The 19,743-nt window shown below is 39.8% G+C and overlaps 1 protein-coding gene and 1 long non-coding RNA gene across 6 annotated transcripts in view; one reads left to right on the top strand and one right to left on the bottom strand.

The window, feature by feature from the left end:
* The window catches only part of LOC106489705 (uncharacterized), a 27,094-nt gene extending 8,899 nt beyond the window's left edge, over window positions 1-18,195 (top strand). For 3 of the 5 annotated variants that reach the window (XR_010883791.1, XR_010883789.1, XR_010883790.1), the window contains exons 4-6: window positions 630-889; window positions 8,218-8,408; window positions 15,748-18,195. This is a non-coding gene — a long non-coding RNA (uncharacterized lncRNA). Of the gene's footprint in view, window positions 1-629; window positions 890-8,217; window positions 8,409-10,083; window positions 10,159-15,747 lie in introns of those variants that run through there. The other 2 variants (XR_010883792.1, XR_001293451.2) reach the window with 2 other exon arrangements.
* POPDC3 (popeye domain containing 3) lies at window positions 5,053-19,743 on the bottom strand. Its single transcript, XM_067293921.1, has 5 exons — window positions 19,630-19,743; window positions 13,722-13,810; window positions 9,136-9,886; window positions 7,153-7,261; window positions 5,053-6,195 (listed from the first exon to the last, which is right to left on the bottom strand). The coding sequence occupies exons 3-5, from the start codon at window positions 9,624-9,626 to the stop codon at window positions 5,878-5,880; spliced, it is 918 nt and encodes a 305-aa protein (XP_067150022.1). The 5' UTR covers window positions 9,627-9,886; window positions 13,722-13,810; window positions 19,630-19,743; the 3' UTR covers window positions 5,053-5,877.

The raw sequence follows: 19,743 nt of genomic DNA, 5'->3' as shown, positions 1-19,743 counted from the left end.
ACGCAGGCTTCCATCTGCTTAGGATCATAAACCCACAGTTCCTTCCTGAAGACAGGGACCCAAACACGTCCTGTCACAGAACTGAGCAAGTTCGATAGTCTCTTATAAAATGCAGTTGCTAAAGAAGATGATGGTGCTGCCCACTTTTATATAAACATCACTTGGTTAGAGCGCTTGGCCACGAAATGGGATTTCTGGGTTCAATGTCTTTCTCAGCCTAAGGTATCCTGACAAGTTACTCCCAGAAAACTGTTCTAAGCCTCAGGTTTTAGACAAGTTTGGGTGGAGAGTTACTTGCAGATAAAACAAAAACTGCAAGATTCACTGCTAAAATAGTTATTTACCACCATCATTTTATTGCATTTGTTTATTTATATGACTTCAGTGTCTTAATCATCTTTAATACATTTATCTTCAAAAACCCCACTAAAGTAGGGAAATAGTACAATCCCCGCAATACACCACAGATCCCTTAAGTAAAAAGCTGCAGTGGAGCTTACGACTGAATTTTTGGGAACCCACAGCAAAAGACTAACTGCTAGAATATCCTTCTGCTCCCACAAGCTCTTGGGAATGTCCCACCTTTTTCCTGGTTGACGCTAACATTTAACAACACTCGTGGTTTGCAGAATGGCGATTGGGGTCGAAAACCTCTGCTGGCAGACTCTATCTGCAGAGCTAGTCTGGGCCCTGGATGCAAAGCCTAATGCTGCAAACCTGCGCGGACGGACGCCAGCATTCCCTGAAGTTCCAGCTGCTGCTTGAGCCTCCGCGAGCGCCTGGACATCTCACATGACGTGCTTGTGCTGCCTTTCTCCTACACACTCGCACTTATGAGCTCCACCTACACAGTTTGATTCACCAGGATGAGGTGGCGTTATTTACACGGGTAAGTTCCATTAACTCTTTTGATTCACACCGAACAGAGGAGGCAGACCGTAAACGTTAAAATAACAGAGTGAGTTAGCAAATAGTTCTTCAGCACCTCTGTGTTTATTTATTTATGGTATTAATAATGTGGATTATCAATACCAGAACATTCAAGCACTACTCAGCCATCCTTTTCTTTTTTAAACAATTAATTCTGACAACTTGAACAGTACAATAGAAGGCACACTACAGCTTTTACTGCCTCTGCCCCCTGCAGAGAATTAAGGAGAAACTGCAGACACACAAAAATCTACACAAAAGAAAAGTTAACATGAATTACACAAACCAAAAAAAAATAGGTGCTTTCCCCTGGGAAACCTGAACCTATTATATTTGTATGCATATTAATATAATCAAATAAGTATTTTCAAAAGAGATTACAAAATCAGCTTGGTATCTATTTTATACTATTAAAAAATTCTGTAACATTTTGGGCGAAAAGTATGCTTTCAGTTATTGCAGAAATAGAAGAAGAAAATTTGTTCTGTTAATTTCCCTGAATTCAGCAAATAGATGATCTCTTCTGTTTCTTCTATTTAAATAGTTTTCTTCTTCAATCTAGACAGTAATGGATTTGTTGTTGAATTTTTAAGAGATAATTTGCAAGATCTGTTTATATGAGTGAAACAACATTGTACTTTAACTTTTTATGTATGTTGAGTCTAAATATGTATTATATTTACCATTTACAATAATTCAATACTGTGGAGGATTTTTTTTTGCTGGAAATGTGGCATCAACATTTTATTTAATTACTGCAAGCATATGCCTTTTTCAAGGCGTGGTAAAGCTATACAAATTCAACCAAGCATGTATTCAGGTTTCCCAGTTCTTTCTTAGCAGAGATGATTTTATATGTATATATAATTTCTATTACCGAGTTTCCTTTGATCACATTGTGCCATAGTTTCTGGTTTGTTGCAGGACGATTAATTCCTGAAAACGTAGGACTGATGGACCTCCACAGTCACCAAGACCCCCTATTATCATAGGCAACCACATAAACTAATCTCTTGCACTAAGTGCTTACAACTTCCACTGCACAGCATTATTAATTATAATAGTACATAGGGATGCATTCTCTCTGTTTATCACCCTTGTGGTTCTGCAGTATTGAGCAGAGTTGTGTGCTGGAGTGAAAAACACTTGGATTCTATTAACTGTACTTACGCTACTACTTGTTAAGCAACTACTACCTTACAAATGAATTGCAGGGTCAGTGTTATGCTTATTTCAGGCATGTAACAGACATGCATTATTCTGCCAAAAGACTGCAGTCAGCCTGCCACCAAAGCCCATAAATAGGCAAGACAAGCTTTGAAGATCTCACAATACATTGGGGCATCCAATAAACTAATTTGCCACAATTTCAGTTTAAAATAAGCCTGTCCTTTATAAAACCTGTAAGAAGTTCAGTGCTGCTTTCTTTTTTGTTCTCTGACTGTCCTAGGCCACTTATTTTTTTGGCTTGTGCAGTGAAATGAAATTTGAACCCCTCTGCAGGTTGGAAAGGCAATTCCAGCACAACATTTACAATCTGCAAACACTGGTGGATTGACTGATGCAGATGAATGAGCAAACAACCACATGCACCAGATTCTGCCACTCTCACCTGTAACAGTATCCAAATCTAGACATAATCCCATAGAAGATAATGGAACTGTTCAAAGACTAAGATGTGACTAAAGGAAAGTCACTGCAGATAAAGAAAAGGATTCACGATAGTGTCCTCGCTTCACAGAGCAGTGCTGACTCAATTATTCTCTTTTTTTAAACCAAGTATTAAGGAGCCTGACCACCTCACTGATAGTTATTCCTGAGTAATAATGTAAGCATAAATTGAATGATGTTCAAATCAGAGCTTCATCTTGCTCAAAGCGTTTACTAACCTATAGATTATGACTGGCTGTATGTGATAGTATAAAAAATTGTATTGTTTCACTGACATCAGTCTGAGTACTTCACTACTTAGGTAAATTATGCAGATCACCCAAAATACTATTTTCTGAGTCACATACCAGAGCGTATTTTACAGTACATTTTAGAAGAGCTGTCACAATTAAAAAAAAAAGGATAGGGGTGGGGGAAGTCTTGCTGTCTCACTTCCAGTTTTTTTTGTGTATACATATATTATTGTAGATATATGCCCTGAATTCTATAGCTGAAATGTTCTACTAGTCATGATCGAAACAGATGCTAAAAATCTGGAAATGATTTTAAAAAAGACACAAATTTTGAAAAGCATACTAGCAAAAGCTAAACAAGATTATCTAAGAGCATGTTCAGAAAATGAGTCAGTTGTGTCCTAGTAGAGATTTCTGATAGTAACTGATTCTACCAGAAGAAGCATCACAAAGGACTATAGTTGGAAGCTAGGCTGAAACTAAGGCACATACTAGTCATGAAAAAAAAAAAAAAATCACCTAAGTGTATAGCAGAGCATCCAGCACTCCACAGCAGGTATCTTTTTAAGCAGTATGCAATAGCTTAAATAGAATATGTAAACTTGATACAAAAATTGGGTGGGCAGGATTCCTTGGTCTTATTTGGAAGGTCAAGGTGATCATATTACTTTATGAAATCCTGTCCATATTTAAGTTAATGCAAGTTTTTTCATAAACACGCACGGGACAAGGATTTGGCACATATAGTCAACAACACAGAAAAGAGTATAGAGGATGAACTGATGCTTTGTATTACTCTAAAATCTAGAATACCATCTTTTTATGTTTTTAGACTGTTAACTCATAAAATACTAAGTATAAACTTCATATTGATCCAAGCCTCATTATAGCAAGAGAAATTTGTAAATTCTTGGTATTTTATCAGAATGAGAGATGGGGGTGGATATTTTTGAATCATCTGTTAAAAACAGTGTAAAAGCTTTTCAGAAAATGGAATGTTGAACTAGCAATAGCTTCGTTGGATGAAGTGGAGCTTGGAATGTAAAATTCAATGCAACTGGCCACACCTATGAGAGATTATGCATTTTTTGCAAAGTTTTGAATACTTGCATTTCTCACCAACCTCAGGATTTGAGCACCACAGACAGACAAGATATGATACTAATCCATCGCTGAAGTTGCATGAGAATAACTGTACTAAGTCATACGAAAGGGTCACCTAGCCTTCTATCCTGTCTCTAACTGCAACCTAATGAAAAGTATAAGAACAGGGCACACACAGTTATACTTCCTTAATATATTCTCCCAACCTCTGGCAGTTTGTGTCTTAACTATTTCCTGAGCCAGTCTCTGCATTTAATAGCACTCAATGAACTTTCCTTTCATGATTTTTTTCAATTATCTTTTGACCAACACAAAGTAGCTTTGTAGCTCAGGGACTTCACATAGTAAGCAACAAATACAGAATACATAATGTGGAGGAGTTATTAGCACAATTTAGGGATTATCACATTACATGTTACAGTACCCTATGCAACTTAAGTTAGGCAGATTTCTCTCTCTGAGAAAGGGACGTGAAGACAAAAGCATAGCTTGTACAACATTATCTGTTCTACACTGAAGGACATTCAGATGGGTGTTTTCATATCACTTCTAATAACCTGGTTAAATATACTGCATGATTATCTTTCAGCCATGGGGTTATATCATTATTTTAGGTTCTCCAGCAACAGCTCCAAAGATCTAAACTCTTATGTGTACCTGCACATACACAAACATGCAATAATTGTCCTACCAAACAGTCCAGCAATTTTTAAATATTAAAAATGTGATCTACCTCGATCCGTCAAGCAGCAATATTGTCTCATAAAATAATAATGATTCTTATTTTTTGATTACTGGCATGCCTCAGGCACAGAAGCAGGAAGGTGATTTAGGAAAGACATTCAAAACACTTCTCCCCAAAGGCACAATGACCTCAAGGTTCAAAACTAGCTTTCTCCTACCAAAGCTTGAGCCGATGCTCCCATACCTTATTAAAACATTGCAGAATTTGAGAGAGAGTGCATTTTACATCAAGAATTTCATAGGCACAGAGAAGTGACCGTGGAAGCTAAACAAGAATTGTATTTGTTGCTGCAGCTGTTTCTTAATTAGCTTCTTCCTGACAAACCTGGCTAAAAAGGATGTTGTAAAACATACTCCAATGGTTTGGCAGTTGATGGATTAACAGTATTTATTGTACATGTCATGAATGGCACTTACACCTTGGAAATCTAGGTACTATAGCATTACATTCTATTAGAAACACTACACAACCATTTCCCTAAAATATATTTGCAGCAATTATGACTGCTTTACTTTTTTAATGCCAGCAATTACCTTTATGTTTGTTTTCACATAATGTCTCTTTAGGATAGCCTGAGAGAAATCAACCACTTATGGGACAGAATTTGTTGTTTTGTTTTAAAGAATGTTGCTATGCATTTCAAAATCTATCATTTCTTAAAAAAAAAGAAAATTAGTCTGTGACTTTAAGTCATTTTCTATAATATTCTCCACGTTAATTGAGACAAGGTTCATGTGGCATAAATATGAATGTTACAAGTAAGTTGCTATATTTTGAACACAACGTACTTGTTGTTTTAAGATAAAACTGACTTCTTTATGACAAGTATTTTTGAGAACATATGATCACAAATACTGTGCTTTTTTTCCCTTTTTCAAGCACAACGTAGAGGCTACCACAATTACAATAAAATTTCAACTTACTATGATTTGTTTTCCTCCAAAAGTAACAAGGTCAACAAAAGAATCAACAGAAACTAAACATATTGCACAATTAGTCAAAATGTACAAGCCAACCAGCTGGCTCTACAGGGAGGGGAAGAATTCAAGCTACTTCAACTAAAGTAAATGGCACTTTTCAGTCAAATTTGGCTTCACTAGGTCTCATTCTGCTTCATCTTTCTGCTCTTCTGCTTCTTCATTTTGTATTTCCCCATCAATTTTGGGAATGATTACAGTAGAATTTTTCTTTTTACTATTGTTTCCTGAAGGAGTCACAATTTGTAACACCTGTTAGCTTCCGCTTTGGAGAATTTCTCTGTAGGTGTTGAGAGGGCTGCACTGTAGGTGTCTCTGGAAGTGAAACATGGTAGAAGTTTGGTAACCGAATGTCATATCTAAATCCTTTTCCCACTTGCACTCTGTCATTCAAGGCATATAGTTTTTCAGCAATGTCACTCCCAATTAAAATTGAGAACAGGCGTGAGATGAAACGGTGTTTAGCAAACAGCAAATACAGCTTCTTTCTCCTCCAGGCCACGTATCGACAATCTGTCTCTGCTGTAAGTGTTACCTATAGAACAGAAAATTAAAATTAGCTAGATGATGATCAGTGATATTGCTGCTGCTGTCCTTGCTCAAAAACCCTCTCTCCCTTTCTCTCTCTCTCTCTTCAGCAGTCACTTATGCTGTCTGTAACATACACTCTCTCGTCTTTGTTTCTACTGCAATTAAAGCCATTTAATCCAGCTAGAGATCTCTGTGAGATCTACTGCATGCAAAAGACAAGTGAGAAGGAAGACTGGGAATGGGCACCAAAGACAATCTTGTCAGCCTCAATGACAACTATGAATGTCTACGCTGGCAGCAGCAGCCTAAGCCAGGACACAGGCTAACAGCATGCCCCAAATCTGGCTCCGCGCACCTGCTTTGCTCTCTGCAGCTCAGACTGGGAAGGCAGATCTAAATAAAGCTGTCTACAAATGCCATTTCCCCTTGGGACATGAGACATTGGATCTGCCACAAGCAGGAGCTAGCTTGTCATCCTGACCTCAGTCAAGTGACACCACTGCAAGGGCTCGTGGATTACAGGGTGCCGACCCAGATGGACACCATTTTTCACGCTGCCTCCCTACGCTAACTTGTACCCCAGGCACAAACTTCCCCAGCTGGCCTGCTCTGAATTTCGCCTCCTGTAGGTCTCTTCAGCACAAACTTCTACCCACCTCCTGCAAGTGTGGTCTCCTGGGTCTGGATTTTAGTACACTCAGAAAAATGCAAGCGTAGTCTAACTATGAGATTAGCTTTTAGAAAAACCAAGATTGTTGTAACAACACAAAAGCAAACAGAAAGAAGATCCAAGTGGCATAACCAGTCTAGTGGGAAAGGGGACTTCCCTCCCCAAAATACTGGAAGGCCAAATGTTTGTATAATTTCACAAATTAAACCCATAAATAAATGAAGTTATTTCTACACTGATTAATACGTGAAGAGCTTTCTGTAGTATCGTAAAAAAACCCTCCACTTTTACCTGGAAAATACCCTCTTCTGTGGGCCTCAGTGAATCCCATTCAGGAGAATCCAGAAATTGAAGAGGAAAAATATAATGCAGAAACTCTCCATCAACTGTGACTCTGATCCTACCAAGATAAGATGTGTTAATTTGTTAGTACTATGTGTACAGTAGCAAGGACTGCAACAAGAATGTGTTATTTCTAATATGTGAGGAGTTTAAATACAGCTTTGATAGCAAAAAGTAATCACTGGCCAACAGTATCCTAACTATGTAATGTTTTTGCACACAGCTGGATCAGACTAGCTGAATGACACTACAAAACAGCTGTGCAACAGGAATTCAAATCCTTTCAGGCCTTACTCAAGCCATATTATCCTACCTGGGGCAGGTCTGTGCAGCCACGTGCAAGCTTTGTCAAGAAAAGGCTAGCATGCACTGGGATGCTGAAAGAGCAATGCGCAGAACCCCATTTGTCTCCTTTGCTGGAAAGCCATAGCATACATGTTCTGGTTTGGCAAATACACATTTTAGAGGGGACAAAGTGGCAGAGGCAGACAGTGTGATATGGGAGTTCCTGATACATGTGGCAAGTATTATGTTGGGCTCTCTCAATGTTTAACAGGAGTTGCGTTGCCACAGGACTGTGTCTGTAGCCAGAGGAACAGCATGGAGGTAGGGGATTCCTGTGGCCTTCTGCAGATGCCACCCAAAATTTTCCTGTATACTTTTGATCATATTTAAGTTTGAGGGGACATGAGCAGGAAATGTACACTTGAACCTCATGACCTAAAAGGAAACAAACAAGCTGTGGGAGCCCCCTTTTTACATCTGCTCAGGACTGAGATTAATGCTTCTTCCAAGAGCACAGGAAGCAGCCCTCTCGTGCACAAAAATAACGTAGCAGTAACTCCCTGCGCCATTATTAAATGTCTGGGCGTGTAGATGGATGGACACCTCTCCCTCAGTACAGCTATAGCCAAAGGCAACCTCCGGATGGTACTTTCTAGAGAGCTCCCAAGAATGTGTCAGACTAGGGTGTCTGTAGGGCTAACTACATAAAATCCATATTGTTCATTACAGGTATTCCTAAGTCAGCCGAGTTTCAAGCTGCCTGCAAGTTTCTTCTGTCCATGCACCTGTCAAAATGCACCTAGAAAGCATCTCATCAAAACCATCAAAGACAAACCCTGGTTGTCATCTCTGGCTATCCAATTTGTCCTGTGGTGGTGAGACCAAGAGGTTACGCAGAGGTCCAGGACCATTTCTATACAGTAAGTAAGTGGGTACTTCCCCTCTGAAAAGCACCAGCAGGGTTGTCTTGAGGCTTGCTAGAAGGGTCTCCAGTAAGCAGGGAGCATAGGCAGGTGGCTATTTTGCCTCAGGGCCTTCCTAGGGGCCACAGTAACTGTAGCCTCAACTATGCAAATCCTGGTAGGGTTTGACTACGCCTCATTGTAATGGAAGGGGGTTGTTGGGCCTCCTCTTTCTTCCTTATTCCTTCTCTCCCCCCCCCACCTCTCACAAAGCAGCCACAGTCAAGATACTCTATTAAACAGTTTACCTCAGTATATTCAGTTTCATAACTACATTTTAGTCCTGTTTCAGATTATATTAGCAGAGAAAAACAAGAAAGATGTGTTAGCTAGGCAATAGATAGATTGCAAAACAGTGTGAAGACCGAGGCACACATTTACGTTCCCTTTATCTGAGTAACCTGGAATGCTATGATACAATGGTCTGAAAAAGAATGATGATTTAAAATCCTCTTCTTTAAGCTATTACAGATTTTGTGCTTAATGTTGCCATGTTAGTGCTGTCCCCTAGACAAGTGTATTTAGCCTGTTAATACTTATTACATGCATTAATATTTAATCTATTCTACTGGAAAATGAACAAACAATACACAAATTAGGCATTTCTTGCTTTCCTTTTCAAGAAGGGGAAAAAAAAAAGAAAAAGATATCTACAGTAAGCAAGTCAGAACAAACTGATACAAACCTGCCTGATACAAGCAAGGACAGTTTATCAATAGGTGTTTTTCCTTGCACAGCGTAACAGTGCTCTTTCTCCAAAGTAACCACTTCTGCATCACAACACAAGACAATCTTCCTATAGACAGTTAAGGAAATTCCTAGAGGCTGAAAAAGAGCGCTGTAGAGTTCCTGAAATTCTTTGTCAAAGGACACACTCCGAACTTGGTAGGTAACATAAATGAACTGTACGAAGCATATAGCAAACAGTATAAAGTTCCAGGAGAATATATCAGCAGCACAGACATCCAGCCAAGCCCAAACAGAAGAGCAGAGAAAGCCCAGTCCAAGCAAACTGAAGACATAGAGTAGCCCGAAGAATCCACTTCCACCCATGAAGCCAACAACAAAGAGAATACTAGCTAGATGGTAGATAGATCCCTCTGCCTCTTGCTTCCAAGTTGTGCAGGTAGGATGTGCATATATCAGGCTTTCCCAAAAACTTGCATTTTCTCCCATGGCTGGACTAATTTCTTGATTCAGCTGAATCTTTATTATTATTATTTTTATTTATGCAGTACAGCTAGAGGGGTCCTTTGCTTTTCCATCCTTGCAACCTCTGCTCAATGATCATATAATGTCATGGTCTCTTTCGGTAGTGATGTTGCGCTTAAGATCTCAGGCAACTAGGAAGCTAATGTTCTCAGAAGGCAATGCCGTTTCTCATCAGTTCACACGTTGTCTTGACTTTGGCTGTGTCATCTGTAGTTTTATCTGATCTGGATAAGTGAAGAAAAGAGGTATTACTTATAAAATGATTTTCAGCAGTTAAACCCCAGCAAAACTTTTATTGTCTAAAGCCACAGACTGCATTGCAATCATTCAATTTCCCAGGTAACTCAACCCAGTGATTCCAAGATCAAACCTTTTATTCATTCAGCTGAAGATCATGTCTTTGCATTTATGAACCCTGCAGGTCCAACTGCACCTGGATCCATGTGAACACCTACACAAAATCCAAAACATGCTGTGACAAGTGTTTCCACAGCTTAACAACTCACTGGAGAGAAAGTAGTAACATCTGTTGGTTTTGAATCTGCCACCTACCAGTCTCATTTAATGCCCTACTTCGTTCTTGAACCAGAAGAGGCAATGAACACTCGTCCCTTGTTCACTTCCTCCTCACTTCCACTCAGGATTTCTGTTGATCCACCTTCCTTTTCCTCCTTTTCCTTTCTGTTATCATTAATGACAACAGCAAAGCTGCTTTGTCCCCGAAGACAACAGAATACATCCCCAAACATCACAGAAAGGGAAACCCAAGTATTATGTGGGATGTTCTTTCCTACTCCAATGACAGGCAAAAAGCTGTCATGTACAAGGAAGACTACATAGCTTATAGGCAGCTTTATACAGATTATGTTAATAGAACTTGAAGTGAATAAGTCATCCTGCAAAATACTTTTCAAAAGGCATTTACAGATCAATTTTACAACATTCGAAGTTCTCCTCATATAATTCCATGCTTTGAGCACATAATTGTATTGTTTAACACTTGTAATGGTAAACATGCTATTTTTTTCATATTTCAATATATTCCTAAGTGTTTAAGAAAAAAATAAAATACACAACAACTGAGAAGCAAGAGAACAACAGAATAAAAGAAATAAAAAATAGCTTTCTATGCCTCTCTTCTAAAGTGACAATACACTTTGCAATGTGAGATTAGAAGCAGTAGAAAATGCAAAACTAGAGCCTATCAGTAGTGTAATCAGAATTGAAACCCACTGAAGTCTTTAGATGTCTGTTTCTTTTCCTGGTAAAACAGCAGGGAAACTAACAAAAATCTGCTATTTAAATTATTAACTTCTCTAGCATATCAAATGCAGCTACTTTTTCCAAGAGCCACAGAAGTCAATACTTAAAAGAAGTACTATGGGTGCACTGAAGCAGCCAGCATCTTTCAGCAGGGCTTTCAGTGTTGTTTTTACTGTGTCATATCTCAAAGATTCATAGAGGAAAGCCATGTCATATTTCCTAGCTTTAATTCCTTTAAGTTTATCCAAAACCCAACACTAATTCCATGATTCAAAACTACTAATGCTAAATAAAGCCATACAATCCAAAAGAACTGAGTGGCAGAGTTTAGAAGAAAAGGTTAGGAGGAAACCTTTCCCTCTTTGGGAATGGGGATAGGAATGTCACTGGCCAGTAAAAATAACATTGCTAAAGAGCAAGGCATCTTTCTGAAGTAAAGGTGCTCAATATCCAGCTTTAGTGGAAGAACCGGCATTACAAGAATGAGCTACTTTGTAGCTATAAGCTCTGCTGTTGTCTCTTGACCCAAACTACAGGCATACCTCGGAGATATTGCGGGTTCAGTTCCAGACCACCGCCATACAGCGAATATCACAATAAAGCGAGTCACAAATTTTTTGGTTTCCCAGTGCATATAAAAGTTATGTTTACACTATAGTGTAGTCTATTAAGTGTTCACTAGCATTATGTCTAAAAAAACAATGTACAAAATGTGACACAGAGACATGAAGTGAGCACATGCTGTTGGAAAAATGGCGCCAATAGACTTGCTCGACGCAGGGTTGCCACAAACCTTCAATTTGTAAAAAAAGCAATATCTGCGAAGCACAATAAAGTGAAGCGCAATAAAATAAGGTATTCCTGTACTATTCTCTGCCAATAGAGCCATTGTAGGAGCCTGCCTGGAGGTAGGATTTAGCCCTTTGACAACGGGGGTTCAGAAGTGGATCTGCTACAGAGAAGTTACCTAGGCATGGCAAGAGCGTAAGGAATTGTAGGTAGTATTGCTATGACCAAAGGGTAAGATTTTTGAGCTGAAAGAAGATAAAATTGGTGCAAAACAAACATATGGTTCCCAGACCTTCTGTTCTGAATCCATTCAGCATTTCCATTGCACTGTCAAAGTCAGCTGCAGAAGTTTTTTTTTTTTTAATAGAATCACTGATAACACTGTCCCAATTTCTGACTATTGTTAATACTTCTACTCTAGTACCAAAATTTTGCTTCAACCAGTTCTCATAAACATCCTAATTTCTACAAAAAATTCAGTGTGTTGAATGAGATCATGACTGACATGTTACATAGGAAGCTTCATGCATGCCACAAATAAAAACACTGTGGGCCTATACTATAACCTACTTTCTATTACCATGTAAAAGGCCCATTGCATGACAAAATTTCACAAAATCTATATTCAATTTTCAATTGCCTTATAGCTTTCATAGTCAACCTATACTTCAGCTCATAGAATTGCTGTAAAATGTCTGTTTATGACAAGATGGGTCAAAATAATTTGGGAGGAACAAAACACCATTAGAACACAGATACAGAGTCATTATATACAAAATCAAAGCCATGGAAAAATTTTCCTATATTTATAACTGTTTGTATTTGAAATCTATCTCGAAAAACCACTGTATGGAAAATTCCCATTTATTTCAGTAATTTTGCACAATGAGAACTTTTACAATAAAGTACTGTACTGCAGCATCACCCAGGCTGTAGAGAACATCCCTCTATCAGGACAAGAAGAAAGACAAATAAGAAAGGCGAATGTTAGCATGGAATATAACTTCATCAACATGACACTCTTCTGAGCTACTTAAGGGAGATGGCTGCAAATGACAAAAGTGCATTTTAGAGGCTGATTCAGGCAACAACAAACTCTCTGGAAACACTGATGAAAACTACTGCTAAATGGAAATGGCTTCTCAGGGCTACAGTGAAGAGCAGGCATGCTTGCTGCTAGTGAACTACAGGCAGAAAGAGAAGAGTTTACCTATTTTTATCATGAAAGTATTCTAAGAGTTGGAAACCAAAAATTATTGGCAATTTTTTTTGTTATGAAGTACTAAACAGAGCAGAGAGTATGTATCGACATGAGGATAGTACAAAAATTATTTTGTTAGGTATTTAGTGCTACATAAGGCCTTTCACATTTTTCACATTTTAGACTCTCAAGGGCTTCAAAGCAGTCACTGTAATTATGCCATTCATATACTGCAGGCATGGGGAAGAAAGAAAACAAACAAAAAAGGCCAGCTGTGGTACTAAATGTGAGTCATCCTCCACTGAGAGCCCATCTACAAAGTGCCTACAACAACACTGCATTTCCAAGTTTATAAGTACACAGATGGGACACCATCACTGCACTGAGAAGCTTTTATTTTCTTAGTCAAATGAACCAGCAAAGTTAGCATGCCAATTGATTCTGGCCTTGTTTGAAACACCAGTTTAGCTATCCTATCTGCGATGAACAGTTATTCCTATAGTTTAATTTGACGGTGATGTCAGGCAAGCTTCAACAGAAGAATGCATTTAAAGAAGGTATCTTTGATTATAAACTTGCAGAACTGTATTTTCCCCAAGTAAATGTCAGAATACTTTCTATTCTGCCACCTGCTCGAGGAAAAGAAAGCATGCCTCACACAAGTCTGTCTCAGACCCTGGCTGCAGAGCACAGTCCCTGTTATTTGACTACCATATTCAGAATAACACGAAACAAAATTGACAACTGTAGGCTGCTGGACCCAGAGATGCATGGAAAACATCCTCCAACTCAGACAGAGGACATACCTTGCTGATACAGGCTGAATTGCTGAAACACTTCTGGATGTTTTACCCTGCCACACACCCCACTGTCTTCATCAGGAACTAATGAAGTGCTGAGCAAGAAAAAATAAAAATAAAAAAATCAACATACACCACTAGAGAGGCAATGTATAGTTGCATGGAATTAATTAAGACAACAACATTTCTGAAAGAACTAAGCTGTTAATCAGAAAGTGATAAAATTAACAAGTTTGCTGGAGTTTCAAAGCAGTAAATGGAATATTTCACAGACATTCTCCAAAATAAATAGCAGCCAGCAATTTAAAACTTCATATAAACAGTATATTAAAATAGCCAAAAGTAACAGAATGGTAATTTAAATGCAGAACCCCCCCATGGACTTTTCTCCATACACTGCAGCATTCCCACAAAGAATTACCAATTATGTAAATTATAATTTACTTAAATAAATTTAGATTTCATCCCATTTTGCCATTGACAACTCTATCCCATCTCTGAGAAGCTCTGAGTGTTAGTTACTCTCTGTGTTTGAATCAGAAGAATAATTTTTGAAAAACACCCTAAAAACCCCGATGCTGGGAGCAGCTCTCCCTTCAGTCTTTTCACTGAAGACAAAAAGCAAAGCTATTCAGACCTTGAATACACTATCCTTTAGTTATCTTACACTAAGTATTCAGCCAGAAAGCCCTCAGGACTTTTATAGTGCACGTTGACAAGACTTGGAGCCGCACATACTGATCAGGTAGCCAGCTTAGATGAACTACATTGTTTGCTACAGATGTGGAACCACAAAGGAAGATTTTTCCTTTACAGAATATACACTTCTATGTACAAAACAAGATGATGCTGGATTTAGCAGGATTTGTCTCACTAATTTTAGACATCTGCAATATAGATGTTTATATATATATATATATAAGCTAGTGGCCATAGACTGGCTTGGCAGTCAAAGATGGTGCTCCAGCAACTAAGAGGGGAACCCAATGGTCAGATGTGAATATCCAGCCAAGGAGGACGGCCTTGACATCCAAGGGCTTCAAAAGTGACTGCCTCTGAGGACCACCCATCTAGACAATGGGCAAGTTACATCTAGTGACAGTGACCAGTGGTCTAGCCATCAGTTAGATGTACAAATACAAGCTGCTCCTTAATTTTAGCAAATACTTCCCCTAACTTACCGTAACATTTTCTTCAGCAAATCCATTACAGTATCCCTTCAATTTCCCATTACATCTCTGAAATCTGCTGTGTGCCCTACTAATGACACATATTTCTCTTAATGGTGGTTTAAGTAGCACACTCCCCGCAAGCTACTGTCCTTCATCAGTTGTTCACTTAGGGTTAGATACCCGAAGGGACTTAAACACCAGCTTACAATTAAGGATTTGATTGTCTAACTCATACAGTGCACGGAGGAGGTATGCACCTACAGACAGGTATGGCTATGTACCTATAGACAAGTATGGGCAGATAAACAAGCTATTTTGAGCAATGAACTGACCTTGGCATTACTCTAGGCTCAAAGCATGCATACAGCAATGGGACACTAGTAGGACAATAACTAACAACATAAGCTTGTATCCTGGCTTACTTCATATGACTTCATATATCCTATATATCTTATCCATATGCTTCATATATCCTAGGGAGAACAATAATTACAGTTTTGGAAAACAGTATTTTCCTAATGAAATGCAGTTCTGTTCAATGTAGAGAAGACTACGGTAATATCACCACAAACCGTAACATCTATTATAGGGAACAAAAACAGGAGGAAGAAGGAGGAGGAAGAGGACTACTCAATCCAGCAGATAAAGATAGAAAGATAATCAGTCACTATAAAACTAGACATATTCAGATTACAAAAGTATGCAAGCATACACCGCAAAGGTTATTAATTAGTGGAATGGCTTTAAAAATTGCCTTTGCTGGGAATTTAAGAAGTCAGGATGCTGTCTAATGCCTAATATAAATCTGGTATCATTCAAGAAGGAATTGATTTGCTACGGACCTATTTTTTATTCTACAGGAAGCCAGACTAGACGATCACAATGATGTCTTCTGGACTTTTGTTCTAAGCTACTTAATGTAAACAAGATTTATATACCTAGAAAGCTAAGTAGCTATTCTGCCCAATGAAATTGAGAAGCCTAGCTTAGATACCAGCTAAGAAGCTACTTCAGGTAAAAAAAAACACTGAAGACAGATGTGTCTCTGAAATTATTCCTCACACACAGACCTTCCAACAGGAACATCCAACCACGCGGAGCCAGAATCCCTTCCTGAGACGATGGCAATGTTTTTCAAAGAACAAAGCAGGATGTTTACCAAGGGATGCTTTACCATGAAGCAAGCATGCAGCGCTGGGAGCTGAGCCTCAGGCTCCCCAGTCTCCTCTGCACCCAAAGCAAGCGTGGTGGTGCAGCACGGGGCAGACTTGTCTCTTCTCTGCACACCACCATGGCTCCAGCAAGAAGGGCAGGATGCGGCCCACCTGCACAAGCTGAAAGCAAGTCATTTGGGGCACCCTCGTGAGGCAGGGAAAATGGACTTGAACTTCCTTGAGGAAGGAACCTACCTCACGTCTTGCCTCTGAGACCAGCACTACCGATACACACTATATCACTTTAGAGGTAAAGCACCTTAGGCCTTAAGAGAAGCAGTTGAACTGAGCCCTTCCAGTCACTCTGGCACCAGTGTGGCTGCCCAGGCTGCAATTACTGAGTTGGACCTGCACCCGCAAAGCACCCAAATTAAGTGAAACTTTTGCAGAGAGCAATTGCTCTGGGAAAGCTCAAAGTTGGGGCACTTCCAAGCATCCGTGTCATTTCAGTGCCTTTAGGGCAGCACCAAGGAAAAGCAGCAGCCAAGTGGGATTTTTTTCTGGGCCAAAACTCTGCTGTCAGCAAGCATTTAGGCTCCTACGTTCAAAGGTTGTCAACCAAAAATCCCCTTCAGTCAGCTGTTGCATTAGAGATGCCCCAATTCCATTTTTACTTTGAAGTCACTGGCTAATGTGAATGGCCCACCGACAGCATGAGGTTGCTAAGCGGTTGTCCTCATCACCCAGCGAGCCCTGACTTCTGTCTTCTTGCTGCAAGCTATGCACAATTCTTTTCGGCAAAGTGGAAAAGCTTTTGCAGGAGGCTTTTAATAGAACTTTCAATTCACTGACCTTGTTTGGATGCAGCTAGGATGGAGCGAGTCTACTCATAATTTGCTTAAATCCCTAGTAATCTTTTTAAGAAGTGGAAAAAAGTGGGAGTGGGGAAGGAAAAAAAAACAACACAGCAACACAGAATAGTTTAAGGTTCATTAGAAGCGCTGCATACAAGGAAGCTGCTATTATTTATTCTTTAAATATTTAAAGACCAGCTTACTATACACAGATTACAGCACCTGAATGATTGCTCATTTATCACTGTAAAATACATAATGCAATCCTCTGTGGTTGCAAAACCAATATTGAAGATGCTATCTATTTTTTCCTCTAGACAATATCTGATAAGAAAAAGCATTACAGGTTTTTTTTTCAATTTGAATCAGAACTGATGAACTGTAAGAATATGGGGTATTCATGCCAAACTAATAACAATAATTCTTTTTTTTTAAGCTCTTTTAGGGCTAGGAGACAAGAATATAGAAAGGCAGTCAGAAAATTTTAAAATTTTGGCACAGTAGATTGCTAACACTTGGGAAAATTAGAGTAAGGCTCTTGTATATTAAATAGTATTGGCCAAATAATAATAGAGTGTTTCTGTATTATATATTGTTATATAATAAAAAGGACAAAGTGAAGCACAAGCTCAGTCTTTTCTACAGTTCAACTTCTAAATGAATAAAAGAGAAAGCAGCTACTGTGCATATTTCACAAGTGTTTTAAAACTATGTTAATGAACTACAGTTGAACCCTACAGAATCCAGCTTAAATGAGTTTATGTGATGCAGGAGAGCCTCTGGAAGAAAATGTATTCCCATGTAACTAACCATGTGACATGAACTTCATTTCCCAACACAGAAATAAACACAGAGGCTTGGGCTGTCACAGTACACCTGGCCACAACACTGGATTACCATATTACAGAAGACTAGTATCATTAGCTGTGCATGCAAACACATAAATGGCATGCTGAGTCATGAAATGCTGCACTCCTGGACCCCAGGGGCTCTAAACATAGCAAAAGGTAGCAAGGATGTCCTAACGTGGCTGCCAAAATGATTTATCTTCGCTGGAGGGATTGGGGTTTGAGGTACAGTTCTAGCTTGTGCTTTACTGGAACAAGTGTCATATGGCTTTACGTACAGAACGGTGCCACACAGAAGCATGCAGCACACACAACACTGGTTCAGCATCACTTTCATTAGTCTTCTATCTACAAGAGCCAAAATACTCTTAGTTTCTTAGTGTAACAAAAATCACAAACTGCGACTGTGTGCACCATACAATAAATACTACATCTAGACTTTTTGTGCGACAGAGGCATGGCCAATTACATGCACTGCATTATCACCTAGAGACACTGAGCACAGATCATTTATGCAAAGTAGTGTACACACATTTAAAAATGATAAAATACAACCTCATCTCTGAAGAGCCTACAGACTTAATAAAATAATTAAATGTAGTTTCATCTAACAACCCTTTTCTAGAATCCTTAATAAAGTCTGTGTTCTCAACTTTCATAAAAGGTTTTCCTTCAACAAAACTTGCCTTCAAAATTAATTGTATCACATTTCCTTCTGTTTTAATACCTATTCTTCTTATAGGTATTTGCAGTGTACTTGCTATTTTGCAGGCAAGACACTGTCTTAAAAACACCCCCTTGAAATTTTACGCTACTTTGTTATTTGGCACCATACAGAACTTTGTGGAAAGCCTGAACAGCAACAGTTCTGCAGACGTGGAAACCCTGTCTTATTCTGCTGTGGTCAGTGAAGACATTTCTCCTTGCATGTATACAATCATATTCCCATTAATCAACAAAATGGAAAGGAGCCCAAATTCTGGAAGCCAGATTTCATCAATGACATCTTTATAACACTACCAGGTGGCTCTATGATTCAATATTACAAGAGATCAGCTATATAAAATGTTTGCCCATAAAGTGATTGACAGCTTAAATGCAACCCAAAGCTTTACAGAACAGCTGAAGGAAACGTGGTAAAATATTACAGTTGGAAAAATAGTGTTTTGTGTTGCTTGTAGCTGTTTCTTTGCTAAGAAACAACTGCAAATACAAAAACAAATCTTAATTTCAGGGTTCATCTGCTCCTGTTATTTGTTGAGGGTGAGAGAGAAGAATCCAATAACTGTAGTCAGTGAAGCAAACTGCGAGCAAGTGGGAGAAAACTCTGGCCTCGAGCTGGTTTTGTGGAAGTACTGCTACCTCCCAAGTTCGCGATTGCAAGAGCAGGCTGGATTGCACCTGAAGAGAAGCCAGAAACCACTCTTTCTTAAGAAATAATCCCCCAAGCAGATATATATATATATAACAGAGAGCCTTATTTCGCGCAGGCATCCTGAGGCAGGAAGAGCAAGGCAGCACACCGCACTCCTTCATAAAGGATATATTTTAGGAGGCGGCACAAAGCTCCCCAGCTTCCAACACACACCGCATTCAGGCACTTCGGCTACAATGTCGTTACTGCTCTTTATTGCCAGCAGGAGTTTTTGGGGAGAGGAGCACGCTTCTCCGCGAAAGCCGGGAAGAAACCGCCGGGAGCCCCGTCGGGGCCGCTCACCGGGCGGCTTCGCTCCCCGCCAGAGCCCGCACCGGGAAGCCCGCGGCGCCGGCCCTGCCCCGACGGCCGCGCTCGCCCCCGCCCCGCGGCGGCGCCCCCAGCGCGGCGGCACCGGCACCGGCACCGGGCCTCGGCCGCGGGGCCGCCCCGCCGCGCCCGCGCCCCTTACCTGTCCCCTCTCCCCCTGCCGGGCGCCCGCGGAAAAGTTTCCCGGCCGGAGGGCGCCGGGACGCGCTGCCGCTGCTCGCTGCTCGCCGCTCCGCGGCACGGCCGGCCCCGGCAG

Source organism: Apteryx mantelli, chromosome 3 (assembly GCF_036417845.1).
Source record: "Apteryx mantelli isolate bAptMan1 chromosome 3, bAptMan1.hap1, whole genome shotgun sequence".
NCBI classification, from domain to species: domain Eukaryota; kingdom Metazoa; phylum Chordata; class Aves; order Apterygiformes; family Apterygidae; genus Apteryx; species Apteryx mantelli.
The sequence above is the reverse complement of the archived record's forward strand: the minus strand, read 5'-3'. Positions and strand labels throughout refer to the sequence as shown.